Here is a 19955-nt window from a genome sequence, read left to right as displayed (position 1 = left end):
GGGGGCGGGGGCCGGCGGCGGCTCAGCCACGGAGAGTCGGTTGCGGCGGGGCACAATGATTTGGGGTTTTGTTAATGATTTGGGACAGCCGAGACGAAAGTATCTTCGTCATAGTGATGGTCACTCTTATCTGAACGACGTCATCTTTCTTGATTGGAAGAGGAAAACGACGAATCAGGTGATTTGGTGATCCCGATTCCTAACCCGGGAAACACCGAGTGGAGACTGCGGACTGGAGACTGGGAGAAGTTAGTGGTCGTCTTTGTCCCACCTGGTGCAGAGACCTTAGGAGCCGTCTCGTAGCCCTACATTGGAGGCAAGTGGGAGGACACCCTCCACCTGAAGGCTAGCCACCCCTCGATTGCGTAATCAGCTGACGGCTTTGTTGCTGATTTTGTCCTCAGGCTAAGCCGAGTCGAGTCGTAGGGTTCCAAACAGGAACTCGTGAACTCGGCCGAAATTTTTTGTTCTATTTCGTCGAAAGGAGGGCTAGTGTCTGGTTTTCGAACGAGGACAACACAGTAAGAGCGACATGGAAATTACAACAGGCTCAAACTCCGTGATTAGTATGTTGTTAACGTACATCACACAGAGACTAATCGTTGATCGAAAGCGCACAAATCAAAGAAAGTGACGATGATCTAGAGACTCGGAAAATTTGTTGGTTGGTTGCTGCAGGTTGCAGCTAGTTCAACAAGTTAACAGATATTCAAAGATGCTTCAATAGTGGTAATGAATCACATCATCTCAGTTCAACTTTTAGCTTACATTTCTTTACTGTACGAAAGATAAACGATCATTGTTTCGGTCCTACACGCATATGGGGAAAAGCATCAGACATGTGAATTCCTTACTCATCCACTCACTCTCCACATTATCATCACCAGAGACAAAGAAAGAAAGCTTTACTGCTTTACCCATTCCTGCTCTGCCGTCCCCCCTTTTGTCCATCTCTTCTGATACTGATTATCGTCCACATCGTTTTGCAATTCATTGCAGTAATATACTGCAGCCATGTCGCTCAGCGGCCCTACGTGTCGAGCAGTCCTATTGAACCTGAAGCTTGATAGACCGTAAGAGCCCATTGACAGGGATGATCTAGTCATACCCCTTTCTTTTATATATTAAAGTAGCGGAGCTGTGATACGTGTATGGTTGAGCTGGGGTGGCGTGAACGATGTGGTGAATTTGAGTTTCTCTTTCTTGAATAATTGGGTGATTAGTCTAGTTGATTGAAGCAGCATAAGCTGGTGCCCGTCTCTATTCTATTACTAAATGCTGATGCTGCCACCTGGTTGGAATCTTTTGCTTCATCATAATTCATGGCCCTGGTGGATTTAGCCTGATTACACGTTAAGCAGCAGCTCCCTTAATCTCTCCCCATATCATTAAGAACAGCTGACTGATTGAGTGCTTCGTGTTTTTATTTTCTCTGGTAAGAGAAATCACGCAAGCAGGTTCTACTAAGTTTGATGTAGACAATTAGATATGGCTTTTTTATTATTAAAAATAACTTAATTATATATTTAAATAATTTTTTTATTAGAAACAACTGCCGACACTATGAAATGCTTTCGTCCCTGAGCATCGGCCGACTTTTAAATGCTTTTTCTATGTTGAAAACTACTTCCCACTGCCATACGCAAGCTATTAAAGCTTCAAGCAACTGCCCACCCGTTTCCTTGTCCTGGGCACTTGCAATCGCTGTAATGGCAAGCAATATCTTTGACTTGTGAACAGAGGAGACGAATATCTTGACTGGGAAGACGGCAGAATCATATTAGCGGGTATGGACGCAGATAGACAACAAGAAGATCATGGTAGAGAACCAAACTTCATGTGAATGGGTTGGTTACAACTTCCACCCTAAAATTTATGAGGGGGAAAGAGAAAAAAGTAAAAGAAAGCACATTACCAAACAGACGTATTTACAGTCATAGGCTCCACCGTCGCTTTTAATCTCTTACTTCTCCGGTGAAGAGGCGGTGGCAGTGGCAGTGGCACACAGGTAAGACACAGAAAGCGGCCATTCCCTCAGCCCTTGGATTTCCCGATAAATTCTCTCCAACCCCAATACACGTATAGAGGAGAACTTAATAGAAACAAATCACAAATATGGGATGCGTCGTAAAAGCCAAGAAAATAAGGGTAAAAACGAATTTGTGAAATGCCCAACCAAGAAAGAAAAATGGAATTTGAATTTATCATTCTCACAACTTCCGTTCTTTCATCTAGTTTCATTGTTTAGCTGCAACGATCCGTCCTTCATTAGCTTCAAGCTGAGATTGTTGAAACGCTCTCGAGAGTATTGTCTTGATGCTTTCCTCCAGTCTGTTCCTGCCTTCATCATCGCTGCAAACTCCTCGTAGCTAATTCGTCCATCCTGCACCATATACACCAAAATTTACCAAAAATAGATAACTACACCTCTTTGTCGTCGGAGATTTTATTTGGTTTAGTAAGGTTTCTGGATATTTCAGAGGTATACAACCCGAGGATTACCTTGTCAGTGTCCACATCTCGAATGATTGCATCAATGACTTCCTCAGAGTTGGAACCCAAATCATCTTCCAAGGATTCTTTGAGCTCCTCGATCTCAATATAACCACTTTTATTCTGGTCAAAGTATAAGAATGCCTTGTGGAGGTGTTCTTCATTGCCAATCTTTCTTAAATGAATCGATACAGCAACAAATTCACCATAGTCCAGAGTTCCGTTCCCATCCACATCCGCCTAGCCAAACCACCACACAAACCTTCTCAATACACATGTAAGGGCAAAATAACAAATTTGGGATAAGTTGACTAATCCTCGTATTCAGAATATACTCATTACCCACCTGTTATTTTCAATCTCAACACTGTTTGCCAGACCAAAAAGAAAGCAAGAACTGAAGAATAGGGCTTTAGAAAATGAATTTCCACCGTTTTAGAGTCTCATTTCTTTTCATTGCAAAAACATAAACAACTCCTAGGGAATCCTTATGAGTGAAAACAATCGTTTATTAATTCCGATCACATAATCGATTGGTATAGGGCACTCACCGCTTCCATCAGCATTTGAACGTCAGGGTCAGCGACCTGATGTCCAATTTTATGCAAACCAACTTTAAGCTCCTCAAGAGTAATCTGGCCACAGTTGCTGGTGTCCATCGTCTGGAACATCTCTTTAATACCGGCAACCTCTTCAACAGACAAATGCTCAGCCACAACCTGCAAAAGAATATTTCAGAGGGGGGGAGACATAAAATTCCAGAGTTGTACATGCACAAATTAAGCATAAGAATGTCACAGCATACAACACACTTACCCTCAATGCTCTCTTTTTTAATTTGTTCATTACAGAAAACTGCTTCAGCCTTGCTCTAACAGTTTCACCCAGAGGGACGTTGGGAGCCTTCTTAGCATTTACCAGCCAAGGATGCTCTGCAAGAAATAATGTATAAGCTGAATCCCTTTATTGAAGTTAAACATTTCAAAATCTCTTAAAAGACATGATGACAAAAAAGAAACCAAGCATGTTTCAGGATAACACCCATTTGTTTGAAGGACAAAACTGATCCTCACACATGAATGAGTGGAACAGAGGAAAAAGGAACAAAGAAGTACCGAGCACTTCCTGAGCTGTCAATCTTCGCTTAGGATCTGGGTCAAGCATCCGTTTCACAAGGTCCTTTGCATTATCAGAAACTTTTGGCCATGGATCCCGTTTGAAATCAATGACAGAACGAATAATTGCCTGAGCAACCCCTTGTTCCGTTTCTGTGTATGAAAGAAGATTTTGAAAATCAATAAAAGATCAAAACTGATGCTCCGAGGGGGGAGGGGGGGAGATGTTAGTATGAACAAGAAAACAGCAAATCTGGAAACAAAACAAACCTGCCCAGAATGGCGGGACCCCACAAAGTAGAATGTAGAGAACCACTCCAGCACTCCACACATCAATTTCTGGTCCATAATTTCGCTTTAGCACCTCTGGGGCCATATAGTAAGGACTGCCCACAATCTCAGTAAATCTCTCACCTGCAGAAAAATCAATTGGTATCCACAATATTAAACAGAAAAGACACTTATAAAATATCCTGAAGATAAATTAAAATTACAGAAAAACAGCAGACATGACCTTACCAGGCTTAAAAAATACTGACAACCCAAAATCAATAGCTTTGAGTGGAGCTGTTTCCTTCTTGTTTCCGAATAAAAAGTTCTCAGGCTTGAGATCTCGGTGCATGACCCCATGCTTATGACACATCTGTAAAAGAGGGAACGCATAAACATGAGTAGCTGAGCCACAATTAACTTTTACTTACAGAAGTAAAACAGAGAAGAACAATTAGAATGGTGTGGAAGTGCTCAACCAAACTGACATTAAGGACCTACAGGCCTATGAAATTCAATGCTAGAACCAAAGACTGCAGACAATGAAAGGGTCAGTGGTGACGTACTTGACTAGGAACAAAGAATGAAGATGATGAGTGAGTCAAAACACCACTGAAACAAAGAATCTAATCTTAAGGTTCTTCGTTAGTAGTTAAAAGCAGTAAAAGCCGAGCATGTCAAGATTCCAACAAGTTAGAGAAAGCATAAAATCACTTGCTTTCACGACATAGTGATAAACCAAAAAAACTGAAAAATGTTTCTGACAAAGAACAACTATTATATGTAAATACAACCAGAATCTGTGCCCTTCTCATCCAAGCAATATTTGCACCCAGAGAGAATATACTTATTACTCTAGCAAATTGTACAACTAGACGCTCACCGACATGTCGTTCCAAACATATGATAGGCCAAGTAAGTAACAATGGAGTGACGGAAGCCAGACAAAAAGATAATGCAACAGTCAAAAATAAAATCCAAGTCCCTCTCTCTACAAATCCCCTGCTACAAAAAGAGATTTCAAACCAAGGATCATTTAAAAGAAAACATACAACTCAACCAAGTACAGAAAAGAAAGCAACGGAAACAAATACAACGGAAGCCAATACATCTATTAATACAATATTTTTAAAATCCCTTAAAAATAAAATAACCAAAAATAAAATAAAATCCATCAATAGTTTCAAATTCCAAACCCTCTTTCAGTCTTTGGATGCAGGGGAAAGAAAAAAAATCCAACTCCTCTTGATATCAGTGGAAGAAAAAGAAACTTTCAGGGATATATCATTTTGAGGCACTGGAATTCAAAACCAATATAGCTTGACTCTCGCAAACATAGGAGTAAGAATTTCAGCTGTTTAACCACAGCAGAATCTAAAACCTAAAACTTATTCCATGAAACCTAAGAAGAATAACAGAAATTTTGGAGGACCCAAATTCCTTAGAAAAAATGAATAAACGTGTTGATTCTCATCCGTTTAAAAGCAATAATTTCACCCATGAGACCAATGTCCGGAGCCGATGCTTCTTTCAATCCATACCAATCAAGCAAATAACAATTTCCAGAAATCCACCATCACAAAGTACGGGTCAAGATCTCACCTGCACCACTTCCACAATGGTTTTCGTAACCCCAGCAGCAGCTCTTTCTGTGTAATGTCCCCTTGCAACAATACGATCAAACAATTCACCTCCTTCACACAATTCCATAACAAGATGCACGGCATTATCATCCTCGTAAGTATCCTTCAAGGTCACAATGTTTGGATGTGTAGGTAAATGCTTCATAATCTCCACCTCTCTCCTCACATCCTCTACATCCACCGCAGTCCTTAGTTTCTTCTTCGATATAGATTTGCACGCGAAGACGTCACCGGAATCCTTATCAGTGCAAAGGTATGTTATACCAAATTCTCCTCGGCCCAGCTCCCGTCCGAGTTCATATCGAAGTCCAATATCTCGGCCTGTTGGTTCCGTCAGGACAGAGAGACTTGTGCCTCCTGTCCCGTGATTCGTTGCATAATCGATTGCGAAAGGGTTCTGTCTCTTGCCCTTCTTTTTCTTTTCGGTGGGGACTCCCGGATTAGAACAGCAGTTTCCCATGGTTCAAGTACTCGAGAATAAATTTCTGATGAGATGCCAAGCAAGGTCTGAGGGAACAGAAAAAGTGAAAAGAAAACATTAAAAACAGATACAGGCTCCTAAAATTTTGAGAACAGTGAACAGAAAATACTAGCTCCTGAAAAAATTGAGAACAGTGAAAAGAAAATACTAAAGAAAGACGAACGGCACTTGTGTTGGACGTTCAGAAATGCGCTAACGGTAGAGATTCTAGAAAAGGAAGATTTAAGACGGAAATAGAGGAAAAGTACCTCTGAGGTACGGTTTATATTAAAACATAGAAAGACAAAAATCAAGTTACCGATCGGAAAGCGTTTTATTTAGAGAAGCGCAACAATAAATTGAAACACAAAAATTGTGGCAGAGAGTACAGACCTGGATCAGCTCCAATCCTCTGCTTCCTCTGTCTCTGCCTCAACAAACAACGGTTACAGAAATAAAAGAAACTGCAAAAAAAGAATATTACTTTCTCAGATCAAACCCCCACGGAGGAAAGAAAACTTGTGGAAGAAACGCTTCCAAATTTCCCGACGACAAGAGGGAAACCGTGGCAACCCCGTGAACGGCAGGCGAGGCAAAAAACTGAAAGCTCTCGATATCTTGCAAAAAGGAAAGGAATGAATTGAAGAGACCCAGATGGGATTAGCTGTTGTCGGGGTTATTAATGAAGAAGAGGAAGGATCGCAGGCGGAGAAGAGGCTGAAAAGAGGGATTTTTTGTGTGAATCCGCCATGCGATGAGAGAGAGGTCAAAGCTCTTTCCCAGAGGCTTCGTCTCTCTCTCTCTACGAAAGCCCCTCCCCCTCTCTCCCCCTTCCTTTCCGAACAAATTACAGAAATTTACCGCTTTTCCAATATTCAGAGCACAGACTCCCCCACCAAACGCCCCTCACCTTCTAAAAAACCCCGAAAATGCCATTACCTTTTTATCGCCTACTCCTCTGTGAGTTGACCGGCATAATCAACTTTTCTGAAGCTTCTGGAAAATAATCCTTGTAAGAGATGTTTTCACAATGTTTCCTCCGCACACCAAATCCCATAACGCGCCCTACCATGAGAAGCTTCTACTATGAAGCGCTAGGTCTATCCTTTTGCCTCACCGGGTCAATACCTCGTTAATGGCAGCTAAGACTTGAGGGTTTAAAACCCACCGCCGAAACGGTGACTTTTCGTGACCTCCGTGACTTCAGGCGAGAACTTTTCATGATAATGGGTCCCACAGATGTAAATCATGCCCGTGCTTCTCTCACATAATGCGCAAAGAGGAGACAAGACCGGCCCACATGATAATGGTAACGTTATTATAACGTTGAATGTTTCCAAAGCTTCTTTCTTTTAATCGATTCCACTCATCAATTTTTAATAATAAAATAAATATAATAAAATGAATGGTATTATTTAAAAATAATAATTTCCTAAAAAATTGAAAAAAATATTATTATAATTTAAAAATATATATTAAGAAATTAATTATAATCATTAACTCGGTACCCTTTATTTTGTATATTTTTGCAAAAAAGTAAGCGAGGGTAGAATAGTAAATTACTGTAAAATCTGGTGATTTATTCGGGTCCAGAAAATTGTGCCGACACAATCCATACAGCAAAGTTGGGACCACGCCGAACAACAAGAAGACACGTGTTCGTTTACAATTTGATAAAACGGTGCTACCGTGGCAGCCTTCTAGAAGCCTGTGAGTCCACCTTCGTGTGACGCAAGCCAGCCCTTTTTCTCTGGACGGGGAAAAATGATCAATTTTCGAAGTAATTTAAATTCGAAGTGTGAAAAGATCCGGCGAGGAATTCGGAAATCGGAATCAAATTCGACTTCAGTTGGACTTAGTTACCCCCACGAATTTTCCAAATTGACGAGGGGGGAGTCGATGTGGGCGAAGACGGACCGGACCATTCAAAGGGTAGAATAGTGATTTAGAGAAAAGTCAAGGGGTGGTGGGAGAGTGTCGTGGTATGACCGACGAGTGACCTCCCACCAAAGGTGAGACGAATTTTGTTCTCTTCGATTTTCGCCTCGTGCTTTTATTGTGAATTACCCGAATTATCCTCGTAGGATGTCCCTATTTGCAAGGATGGTTGGCCGGGCATTAATCGGGTTCTATTTTTAAATAATTTATGGGTTTAGGGTGGCAGCTTTTCCATACCCGAAAAAGTCCCGGTTCGAAAACGGGTCCGATTTATTTAATCGTGAGGACTTAACAGGTTTTTATCGGTCGGATTACGCTATAAACTGTCAGAAATAGACAACGCCTTTTGGTCCAATCCCAAGGCTGTCTTTGTCTTTTTTTTTAAATAAAATAAATGAAAATATATAAATACCGCGCACGTACGGCAAATTACAGCTAATTATCTCTTTTAACCATTTATCTCCTTTACGTGGGCCCACCACGCGAGAATTTTAAATGATTAAAAGAGATTGGATCAAGATTAGATCGTCGGAGTGGCCGGCGGGAGCACGATTTACGGAACTCCTCGGAGTGCGGTTGCTCAAATTTTAAAATAATCCTCGTGTAACATGAGCTCAACCTACTGTTCTGCTCTCTGCGTGCATGGCTACCTACATATTCAAGGTTTTTTATTCTTCTATCAGAGAACTGTAGCTTCAGATTCAATGAACAGTTCGACTGTCGTTTCCAGGTTTTGAAATTGGGAAAACCAGCGAGAAAAGGGTATAGATTCTTGGGATGGAAGATGAAGCATTTCAAGACAAATGCTTGAGTGATAAACAGGATCATTAGTTTAAACGCTACTTGTTACCTGTTTTTGGTATCGATTCCTCAGGATTGTTCCTGGTATATTCTTAACTCTAGTGGTGCAGATGAAATCCATTTTTGATGCAGAGATGCCTATCTTCAACCGTTTCTGCTTCTCTTATCAGATCTTCGCTCACAGCAGAAGCATTTGGAGCAAGTCCAGATCAATAGCCTGTTATAAAGAGATGCTGTCTACCATGTGATGTGAGCATATCCTGTCAAAGAACAAAAATCTGCTTCTGGGTTGTGAAAATCAGCCACGTTTCTGATTGCTAAAATCAGAAATTTTGATAAACTGAATCAGCTGCAATAACCAGGATGTCGGTCTGAGTCCAAAATTTGATGACTCGTTCAAGGAGTGGTTGATTAGCAAGATGGAATCATCCAACTACTCGCTTTGAAAAGCCATTGAGAGTTCTTTAATTTCACATGGCAACTAGGGTGGAAGATTTATCGGTCTAAATATTATTGTAAGTCTGATGATTGAAGGTTTAGTTGGATCATGGTGGCATCAATATAGACTGTCGCAAGTAACTGGGATGAACTGATGCTCATCATAGATATATATAGAGCAGTTCACAATACATGTTGAATTCTAAACAAGAAGGAGAGAAGAAATAAATTATAGACAAAGGAGATATCTACACACAAGAACCCGTCAATGATCCGCAGAATAACAAATTCTAACAGGAGGCTGGCCACCCATCAATTGCATTCTATATCCAAACACAAGAAAGAAATTTGAATCAGTAAGCTATGCTAACCAGAATATAATATCAACTTTGGTCAACCAACGGTGGCGCCGCCTGTATTGCTAGGTCCAGAGGTTCTCTGTTTTGTGTAGATTAGGCCTGCCCTGCTCCATCTGTAGCAGGTAGCAGAGGCACAGCGGGGGTATAGGCAAGGTAGGAACCAGAGATTTCCGGCACTTCTTCAGTCACTCGTCGTCCTGTCATTCAGTCTCTGTCTACATAAGGCTCTGAATTGAATAAGTTCAAATTACATCAGTCCTGGACAAATCATATAAAGGAAAAGAGCTATCAGACAAAGCTAGTCAAATTTCAGTTCTCCTCATTTAAGAATGGTCAATTTTTGAAAGCAGGTGATGAAACAAAAATATTTTGTTAGTGCGATTAAACAGGGAGATGCAGCTTCAAACCAATATCAAGTGAGAGGTTGAGCATTTTGAGCATCCTGTATGACTTCTTACTGGATTTAACCACATCAATCCACAACCCTATAGAAAGCATCTCTTAAGACGAATATATGCTGATTGAAAAAGGTAAACCCTTCAGTTTCGGTAATGTAACCATATTTGTGTTTTCTATACATTCAGGCTCCAGTTATCACCATCTAATTTGAACGTATGTAGAATTACAGAAAAGGATGAGATTTTATTAGGCAAAACCCATAGAGCAGACTACCAAAGAGGAGAGGAGGGCCCTGAAACAACAAAACGTTGAAGAGCAATTCCCTCCTTGGCAAGGGAGTTAGCAACTGAATCCGTAGACGTCCAAAGAATCTCAATATAGACCAAAGAGCAGACCGTGAAATCAGTGGACAAGAAGAACTCGGCTTTTAGTTAAAAATTACTGTAGATTAACTCGATACCATGGGAACCGAGCTCACTTAAAACAGCTAAAGAAGAACTCGGTTCCATTGGTACGAGTTCATAAAAAAATGAAATAACTTCTGCAATGAGATAAACCGGTTCCGGTAGTGCCAACTCGATCCACTTAGTCAGGAGAGGAATCTGAAGAGGAGAGTCGGGAGACACAAGGGTGAGTATACGTTGTCTTGAGACTCTTGGTCTCATTGTCTGGAATTGACCCAACACATTTACCTTTTTTGAGAGTATTTAATTGCTTCATTATCGAACAAGTAGAGCAATTATCTGTATGAAATAGCTTCAGAAAAGAAGTGCAGACAGAAACGACGATTGGGGTCGTTTATTTAGAGAAGGGCAAAATACTGTACAAGTTGAAAACTGAAATAGAACAAAGATCTATCAAACAAGGAGGAAGAAGACACTGAATGGGTTGGGATGATGGGTGAGTTCTCGATTGAAATGATTTTAAAGAAAGTTTTAAACATGGGTAGATTCGACCAATAGACATGGGCAGTATTAAAGGAGTGGGGTTTTGGATTTCCTTATGGAGGCAAGCAAGCATAGATCATGGGTGGGCATGAACTACGCCTTCTGCTTAGTACAAAACAAGAATCCATCATTATGAGGCATAGAAATGGGAAATGATTAAATGACAAGACTGATTTGGTAAAAGCCTAAATTCGTTCCTAACTAGATGCTACTTGTTAATGGCCAACATGACTACTCCTTGACTTCGGTAGCCCTTTTATGCAATGCAGATTGTAATGATTAGGCTCTGATACATGCTTCGGTTGTTTGAGAGAGAGAGGGAGAGAGAGCCATGGATCGAGAGAGAGCCATGGATCGTGTTCAGTAAATGGAAAGAACCGGCACACAAGTACAGTTGAGACAAAGTGGCAAATCATTGATCGAAAAGGAACACAAGAGGATGGAAATTAAAGGGGATGGGTTTTGATATCTATTTAGCTGCTGAAGATACCGAGGGAGATGGAGAAGGATTCTTGTGTTGGCGTGAGATAACGAGGACTTCTTCCATACAGAGATCCAAAAGACCAGTTATTTTGGTGATACCTCTTTTTTATTAAGTATACAGATACTTAGAGATCATTCTCAAGGTATCCTTAGGTTGTCACAAAAGAGCTAAATTGATAAGGTATTGAGCAGATTCGGCATGAAAGATAGTAAACCAGGAGACACACCCGTCGCTAAAGGAGACAAGTTTAATCTCAAACAGTGCCCTAAAAATGATCTTGAAATAACAGAGATGCAGAAAATTCTCTCTGCATCAGTAGTAAGGAGTTTAATGTACGCTCAAGTTTGTACTCGTCCTGACATAGCATTTATAGTAGGAATTATTGGCAGGTATTTGAGTAATCGGGGTATGCAACATTGAAAGGCAGCCAAACGAGTGATAAGTTATTTGAGGAGAACAAAAGACTACATGCTTACTTATCGGAGATCAGACAGTTTAGAGATCATTGGGTTCTCTGACTCCGACTTTGTCGGATGCCAAGATAGCAGACGCTCCACATCAGGCTACATCTTTATGTTGGGTGAAGGAGCTATCTCATGGAAGTCTGCTAAGCAAACTCTCATAGCTTCTTCAACCATGGCTCATTGCTTGTTTTGAGGCATCCAACCACGGAATATAGTTGCGAAACTTTGTCACTGGGCTATGAGTGGTAGATGGCATTGACAAGCCACGGCGGTCCTTTATTCCAACAACAACAAGAGCTCGACGAAGTCGAAGTTTATCGACATCAAGTTTCTAGTTGTTAAGGAAATAGTTCAGGATAAACAGATTTCTATAGAACATATAGGGACAATGCTAGCAGATCCATTAACCAAGGGTTTAACGCCTAAGATCTTTCATGAGTACACTGCTCATATGGGCGTCAATTCTGAGGATACCTTGGTTTAGTGGGAGTCCTTATTTTGTACTATATGTTTGCATAAGACATTGAGTTATTCGATTTTTCAGTAATAAAATTGATTGCTTATTATTCTATTTATGAACTTGCTTATGTTTTTCTATGTGCAATGTTCACATTGCATTAAAGACTTTGGAAAGATCTCACTAAAGACTAAAAAAGGACCAACTGGAAATAGGTATGTTTGAGATCACATTGCATGTAATTTTCATGTTACTCATCCATATTTTATCTATGCCATTTAATGTATTAGTATGGTGATCATCGCGGTTTAGTCACAACTGTAATGTGATGAAAGTCATGGTGTTTCCGTTATTAATATATACGATGGTTTTATTATTAATAGTATACAGATGCGCGCCTCAAGAATATGTGATATAATTGTTTCAGGAATGATATGTAACCCAAGTTGGAGATTGTTAGAAAATTCACATTTACTATTCTAATTTGGGTAACATATTTATTATGCAATTATATTTTCTATTTTTAATGGAATGGGCTGAAATTAAGTGATCTAATTTTGTTAAACCCATTAAGGATTGGGCCATGGATATGGCCCATGAATATGGGTTAATTAAGTAGATACCATAGGGAATTATGGGAACCCTATATAAGGAGACACAACATGGTTATGGTCCCCAAGATACTAAATCACACACAGTTTTTCTTTTCCCCATCCGGAAGAGAGACGAAGGTCCTATTGAGGAATAAGGCGATTTAGTTGAGAAAGACCACAACATCAATCTCTGTTACTATCGTTCGTCATAGTGATTCCGCAATAGAAAGACGAAACTTCAGAATGGATCCAGGTATTTATATTCAATCCTAATTTTATGGCATGTTGTAAATTCTGGATTAGGATTTACTATTATGGTTTTTCAACAATTTTACATGTAATCCTTGTATATAAATAGATGTATTTCTATGTGATAGATGATTAAGAAAGAAAGAAAGATTTACATGTTTACATGCTATCAAAATGGGTCTGAAAGAGAGATTGGATTTGGCGACGACGCAGGGAGACAAATTCGACTACGGAGATTCTTGTGCCTACTGCTTCTTCGACGCAAACGGATTGTTGAGAATGGAGGCTTAAACTTGGAGTCGGAGACCTCTCCCACTACCGACGGCACTCGCAGGGATGATGACTTGCACAGTGAAAAATCTCTCGTCCCGCGTGGCTCAGAGGCAACGTCTCATCAATGATGAACTTTCAAAATTAAATCCTGCTTCTCCACTGTCGACGGTGCTCACGGGGACGATGACCTGCGCAGCGAGAGATCTCTCGTCCCGTGCGGCGCAGAGGCATCATCGCAGGGACGATAAACCTTTGAAATTAAACCCGCCCAAAATTAGGGAGCGGGATTTAATTTTGAATCCCAACGACTCAGACCGGCCAAGTTCGGACCGGACCGGACTCAGACTGCACCAAACTCGACCCAAACCAGGTTCGGACCGAACTCGACTCAAACCAGACTCAAACCAAACTCGATCTATCCTAGGTTTGATGTATATCTCAGACAAAGACAAACTGGGGTATTTGAACGGTGATCTCACTCAACCTCCTCAGATGAATGCAAACTCAAGTAATACTCTCCTTGGATCCACTAGAGAGGATGATTGCAGAGCGTGGATACTTGAATCTCGAGTAACGGACCATATGACATTTGATGCAAATGATTTTTCTCAACACACTGCTCCTCGGTGAAATAGCATTGCCAACGCTAATGGAATTACATCTCCGGTAACAGGAATTGGAATAGTGATGTTATCACCAACTCTACCATTATCTAATACACTACTCGTGCCCTTTCTTTCTCACAAGTTACTATGAGTGAGTAAAGTTACCGACGAGTTGAATTGTGTGGTTCTTATTTACCCTACATTTTATCTTATTTAGTATATTTTCACCAAGGAGATCATTGGGTTTGGTACTAAGAGGAGAGGGCTTTATTACATGGAAGATTTCAGCGTATATCGTTTTATTACATGGAAGATTTCAGCGTAGGTCGTACATATCACATGCGGCACCTGAGCAACCTCAAAGTGAAACAAATTTTGATGTGGCACCGTCAATTAGGCCATCCTTCATTTGGGTATTTGAAACATATGTTTTCCGATCTATTTTCGAATTTGCCAGTTCTTGATTTTAACTGTGAGACTTGCATTCTAGCCAAAAGTTATCGAGTCAATTATCCGTTAACTATGAATAAGAACGATAATCTTTTCGCTTTAATTCACTCTGATGTGTGGGGTCCTTCCCCCAAAGATGGTAGGTCTGGTGTTCATTGGTTTGTCATATTTGTTGATGACTGCACACGAATGACTTGGTTTTACTTGTTGAAACACAAAAATGAGGTCTTTCATATTTTTCAATCCTTTCATAAGATGATCCAAACACAGTTTTCTACCAATATTCGAATTCTTCGATCTGATAATGGTGGAGAATATGTGAATCATCAGTTTTGTGATTATTTTCAACACCATGGATTGATTCATGAAACCTCGTGCCCCCAGACTCCTCAGCAAAATGGTATTGTAAAGAGAAAAAATCACCACATTCTTGAAACAGCTCGAGCTTTTTTACTTGGGACTCAAGTGCCTAGCCATCATCGGCCTCATACTGTTACTATACCTGTCTATCTCATTAACCGTATGCCTTCCAAAAATTTTGAGTTTAAGACTCCCTTACAGGCCCTATTAAACTATGTTTCTTTACCCTTAGGGCTAATGTTCCCCCCTCGAATTTTTGGTTGTGTTGTGTTCGTTAATCTCCACATAAACCAATGCTCGAAGCTTGATTCGTGTGCATTAGGTGTTTATTTTTGGGATATACAAGTCATCAAAAAGGGTACCGTTGCTACAATCCAACTATTCAGTGTACATATGTAACTATGAATATCATGTTCCTTGAATCCGAAACTTTCTACTCATTCGCTACATCCAATTCTACTCTTCAGGGGAAACACAAGAAGAATAGCTAAATTGGATGACATATGACTAGTTCAAGGATACTAATATAGTGACCACTATGGAACTAGATTTAGAGAAGATATCCTCAAAAATTGATAAAGCAGTACCTCTCCTCCCCTCAGTACCCAACGACCCATCTCATGAAAATATCATTAAGGTAAATAATCTTGTCACACCTCAAAATTCTAATGATATGGTTATTCTTATTGGCCATTGAATTACCTAACAAGCTCAATCGAGAAAAACCATCGAACAGATATTCCCTCGAAGAGAAGGGAAACAAATTGAAATAACCTATTGTCAATTATGTGTCTACAAAACAACTGTCTGAACCCCTCAAGAAGTTTGTAAATAAACTCTCCTCACATCATATTCCCACAAGTATTGATGAAGTTTTGAAAGACCCTAGGTGGACTCAAACCATGAAGGAAGAAATGGACGCATTAATGAAAAATGAGACTTGGAGTCTTGTTCCTTTACCTGAAGGTAAAAGAACAGTGGGATGTAAATGGATATTCTTCATCAAATACAAATCCGATGGAGCAGTTGAACGGTACAAGGCAAGACTAGTAGCAAAAGGATATACACAAACATATGTCTTGGATTATCAAAAGACATTATCACCGGTGGCCAAATTGAACATTGTTAGAGTTTTGTAATCTCTTGCACCTAATCTTGATTGGCCACTGCACCAATTTGACGTTAAAAATGTTTTTTCTCCATAGAGATCTTAAAGAATAAATCTACATGGATATTCCTCCAAGATATATAGAAAATTTTGAAGCAAGGACGGTGTGCAAACTCCAGCGAACTTTATATGACTTGAAGCAATCTCCTAAAACGTGGTTTGGGAGATTGAGTTTGGCAATGCGAAAATATGGTTTTAAACAAAGCAACTCAGATCATACATTATTCTTAAAGCATCGACGAGGTAAAGTAATAGTCCTGATAGTGTATGTAGACGATATGATCATTACGAGAGATGATCTAGAAGAAATAACAAGACTTTAAGAGCAATTGACAATAGAATTTGAGATGAAAAATCTTGGAGGACTCAAATATTTTATGGGAATCGAAGTTGCTAGGTCCGAACAAGGCATATTCTTTTCCCAACAAAAATATATACTAAATCTATTATCAGAAGTTGGATTATTGGAGTGTAAGCCTGCAAATACCCCAATTATTCCAAATCACAAGCTTGAAAAATACCCTGACCAAGTGCCAACAGACAAAGGAAGACACTAGAGGTTGGTTGAAAAACTTATTTATCTCTCCCATACACGACCTGATATCGCATATGCAGTAAGTGTAGTAAGCCAATTTATTCATTGTCCAAGTGAAGATCATATGAATGTTGTGAATCAAATTCTTCGATACCTAAAGTCCTCCCTTGGAAAAGGATTCATGTTCTCAAGAAACCATCACCTAAGGGTTGAGGGTTATACAAATGTTGATGGGTAAGGAATATTTCAAATAGAAAATCCACCTTAGGCTATTTTAATTTTGTTGGAGGGAACCTAGTTACTTGGAGAAGTAAGAAACAAAAGGTGGTAGCGTTATCAAGTGTTGAAGCTGAGTTTCGTGGGATGGCTAAGGGGCTTTGTGAGTTTCTCTGACTTCGGAGATTAGTAACCGAAATTGGCTTTGGCACAAACTGTGAGATGGACTTATTCTGCGATAACAAGGCAGCTATTGATATTTCAAATAACCCGGTTCAGCATGATCAAACTAAACATGTGGAAATAGATTGACACTTCATCAAGCAAAACCTTGAGGCAAAGATAATTCGATTTACGTTTGTTAAATCTGAAGACCAGTTGGTAGACATACTTACAAAAGCAGGATGCAGTAAGAACTTCTATAATTTACTTGGCAAGTTGGGCATCAGAGACTTATATGCACCAACTTGAGGAAGAAGTCCTCCGTATTAGCTTTAGAGATCCGGAAGACCGGTTATTTTACATGTAATCCTTGTATATAAATAGATGTATTTGTGTGCAATAGATGAATAAGAAAGAAAAATAGATTTTACGAGTTTACATCTTGTTAGTCTCTTCTCAAACATGAAGCATATTAATTAGCAGACAAAAGAAGATTTTAGAAAGAGATTGAAAATCAGCCAAGGGTTCTTTTCTTTTAGGCTGCTTCTTTCTCCGTCGAAGCAAGGAAGGATGTGAAGAAAGGGCGTTAAGTGGAAAACAAAGAAGGTTTAGACGAATTTGCGTCTTCTGTGGGAGTAGATCAGGTTTCAATCCTGCATTAAGCTATGCAGCTCTCGAGCTCGGGAAACAGCTGGTAATCAGATAAAGAGAAACAATTTTTTGCAAGAACAAGAATGGAGAGCATGACATAAATACGTACAAACTGTTTTTTTGTCTTTCAATCCATTATCGTTTAAAATCTTTCATTGTCCTCATGTTATCGTATGCTTGATTTCATGCAACTTCATCAGATAGGTGTAGAGAAAAGTGGACATGGTCTGCGGAGGCGGCAACGTTGGTCTTATGGGTTTGATTTCTCAGACTGTCTTTAATGGCGGCTGTCATGTTCTCGGGTGCGGAAAATGACATCTCTTCTTCTTTGCTTTAATTTACGCGTTTAATCATTCTTCTGCAAACATCATTGACTCGCAATACTTCTGTAGAAGACTTGGTGATTAATTCTTATTATTCTTCGGTTTGACATGTCTTTGTTCTCTTCCTACCAGAGTGATCCCCAGGGCTTACCGCACGAGGTGAAGTTCTATCCACGATTCCATTTTTCTTTGTTTAGTGTCGTCATTTCTCATTTATGGGATAGCAAATTCTAGCGGGGAAGGTAGGCGAAGTAAAAAACAGTAGCAGATATGCACGCGAGAAAGTCAGAGATGGCGAACATGCCGATGCATTCATTGCCCTTCCATGTTAATTCAACAACCACCTTGTCTAGCATCTTCGCTTGTATTCTGCACCACTTATTCCTTACCCCTTTTCCATCTTAATCCTGTCTTTGGTCCTCTAGGTGGCAACGGAACTATGGAAGAGCTTCTAGAGATGATCGCTTGGTCTCAGTTCGGCATTCATGAAAGACCAGTAAGATGACGTTTCTCTTCCATGCTCCAGTTTGATCATTTCAAAGCTTTCTAGACCTGTTCTTCAAGCTGTGCAGTTGCTGAATGATTCAACAGGTGGGCCTGTTAAACGTGGATGGCTACTACAACAGTTTGCTAGCATTGTTTGATAAAGGGTTGGAAGAAGGATTCATAGAAAATTCTGCAAGACAGATTGTAGTTTCTGCTGAGAGTGCTCAAGAACTGATCAGAAAAGCGGAGGTAACTGTGGGTCAAAAGAGAGAGAGAGAAAAGAATGAATTTTATATTCGTGATACAGTAATTGGTTGGACTGGATCAGATTGACAAACCCCGTTGCACCTAGAAGTGGTCTGTTAAATTGGATGATTTTGCAGGAGTATGACCAATTATCAGTCTATTCTTCTGTTACTGCCCACATGAATATGATGAATAAATAATGCCTCTTCAGTGAAGAAAGAGAGAGAGCTCTCATATGCAAAAACAGAAAATTAACATGGCTACATAGTTTTTTAATTAGAAAATAAGAAAAGGGTTATGCCACTATGTGAACAATTATTGCTTGAACTGTGCACATATAAACTCATGTATTTTCAACATACTCAAATACCCTATTGTGGTTCAACCTTTGGAATATTTGTTGAATTGGTGTTGATACCAGTGCGCTAAAAAGTTCGAACTTGTTAGGAAAGCAACCCCACATATCTTTATATAAAGACTGGCCCGGTCAATACAAACAAATATTTCCGCACAGGAAAACCCGTGGACAAACTCACCGGAAAACTCGGGACAAATTCATTAGAAATACCTAGGACAAAATTCAGTGTGAGCAAGACTCGAATACGGGACCAACCTATTCTAATACCATGTTGAAACCAGTGCGCTAAAAGGTTCGAACCTGTTAGAAAAACAACCCCACAGATCTTTATACAAGGACTGACCCGATCGATACAAACAAATATTCCAACAACTGGTTTCTTTTTACGAAGAGAGAGAGATCTAGTAAGAGAAAGAGGGTTGTGGAGGAATGACTTATTCTATTCATTGTGTGGCGCTACTCATTTCCGTCCGATTCTTAGATGGGTTTTGTTCATCCTTCACCCATCAAAATCGGGCTGAGTCGAGTCAAAGCGTGTTGGATTATAGCATTGAGCATGTGTAGCCGCCCTGAAGCTTGTCGTGTTCCCAGCTCGTGCCTGGTGGCAGTCAGGTAACAATCCCTGTCACGTGATCCGTGCGTGTCTTCCTACATTCGGGCAGCCACCTCCGCGCACGACACAATCGGGACGGCTGCGAACGGAACCCTGCCTGACGGCGGAGCCTCGTCACCCTCTCCGCCGTTAACTCTCACCAACTCCACGCTTGTTTACCCTCCACGTTTAACGCTGCCAACGGCCGTGGGCCCGCGTTCTCCTTAGTGCCGACACATCGAGACGTCAAATCGCGTGTCAGCGCATGCCTCGTGTGGTGGACCCTTAACTGCGCTTAATTCTCCCCAGTAACCACCACTGGTTGGTCAATTCTGGAGTGACCCTATGGACTATCGCCAGCGCAAGAAGTACCACTTCCTCTTCTCTGACCCAAATGCCCTTACTTCCTTTCGTCGCTGA

General features: G+C 40.3%; 1 protein-coding gene and 1 pseudogene across 2 annotated transcripts; one reads left to right on the top strand and one right to left on the bottom strand.

Moving 5' to 3' along the window:
- Positions 1 to 1754: 1754 nt before the first annotated feature.
- LOC137941690 (calcium-dependent protein kinase 20-like) lies at positions 1755 to 6821 on the bottom strand. 2 transcript variants are annotated; one of them, XM_068787212.1, is made up of 9 exons: positions 6375 to 6821; positions 5481 to 6028; positions 4128 to 4251; positions 3879 to 4022; positions 3609 to 3761; positions 3310 to 3425; positions 3045 to 3212; positions 2503 to 2733; positions 1755 to 2383 (listed from the first exon to the last, which is right to left on the bottom strand). In XM_068787212.1, exons 2-9 carry the CDS (start codon positions 5979 to 5981, stop codon positions 2228 to 2230), a joined length of 1593 nt encoding a protein of 530 aa, XP_068643313.1. In that variant the 5' UTR covers positions 5982 to 6028; positions 6375 to 6821; the 3' UTR covers positions 1755 to 2227. The 2 variants fall into 2 exon arrangements, with proteins under 2 accessions (XP_068643313.1, XP_068643314.1); XM_068787213.1 differs by having other exon boundaries at positions 5481 to 6006.
- Positions 6822 to 15731: 8910 nt separating this feature from the next.
- Positions 15732 to 18785, top strand: LOC137940764 (cytokinin riboside 5'-monophosphate phosphoribohydrolase LOG1-like; annotated as a pseudogene).
- Positions 18786 to 19955: the final 1170 nt, after the last annotated feature.

The sequence above is a fragment of the Aristolochia californica genome, unplaced genomic scaffold, assembly GCF_029961685.1.
Source record: "Aristolochia californica isolate CCGP_79_NKW_82.1479 unplaced genomic scaffold, dmAriCali1.0.hap1 SCAF_9, whole genome shotgun sequence".
Classification (NCBI taxonomy): Eukaryota; Viridiplantae; Streptophyta; class Magnoliopsida; order Piperales; family Aristolochiaceae; genus Aristolochia; species Aristolochia californica.
The sequence above is the reverse complement of the archived record's forward strand: the minus strand, read 5'-3'. Positions and strand labels throughout refer to the sequence as shown.

Coding starts and splice junctions, on each gene's coding strand:
- LOC137941690 (XM_068787212.1), bottom strand. CDS start 5,981: ATGGGAAACTGCTGTTCTAATCCGGGAGTCCCCACCGAAAAGAAAAAG. Junction 4,252..5,480: donor CCATTGTGGAAGTGGTGCAG/GTGAGATCTTGA, acceptor CCTCTTTTACAG/ATGTGTCATAAGCATGGGGT. Junction 3,213..3,309: donor TAAAAAAGAGAGCATTGAGG/GTAAGTGTGTTG, acceptor ATTCTTTTGCAG/GTTGTGGCTGAGCATTTGTC.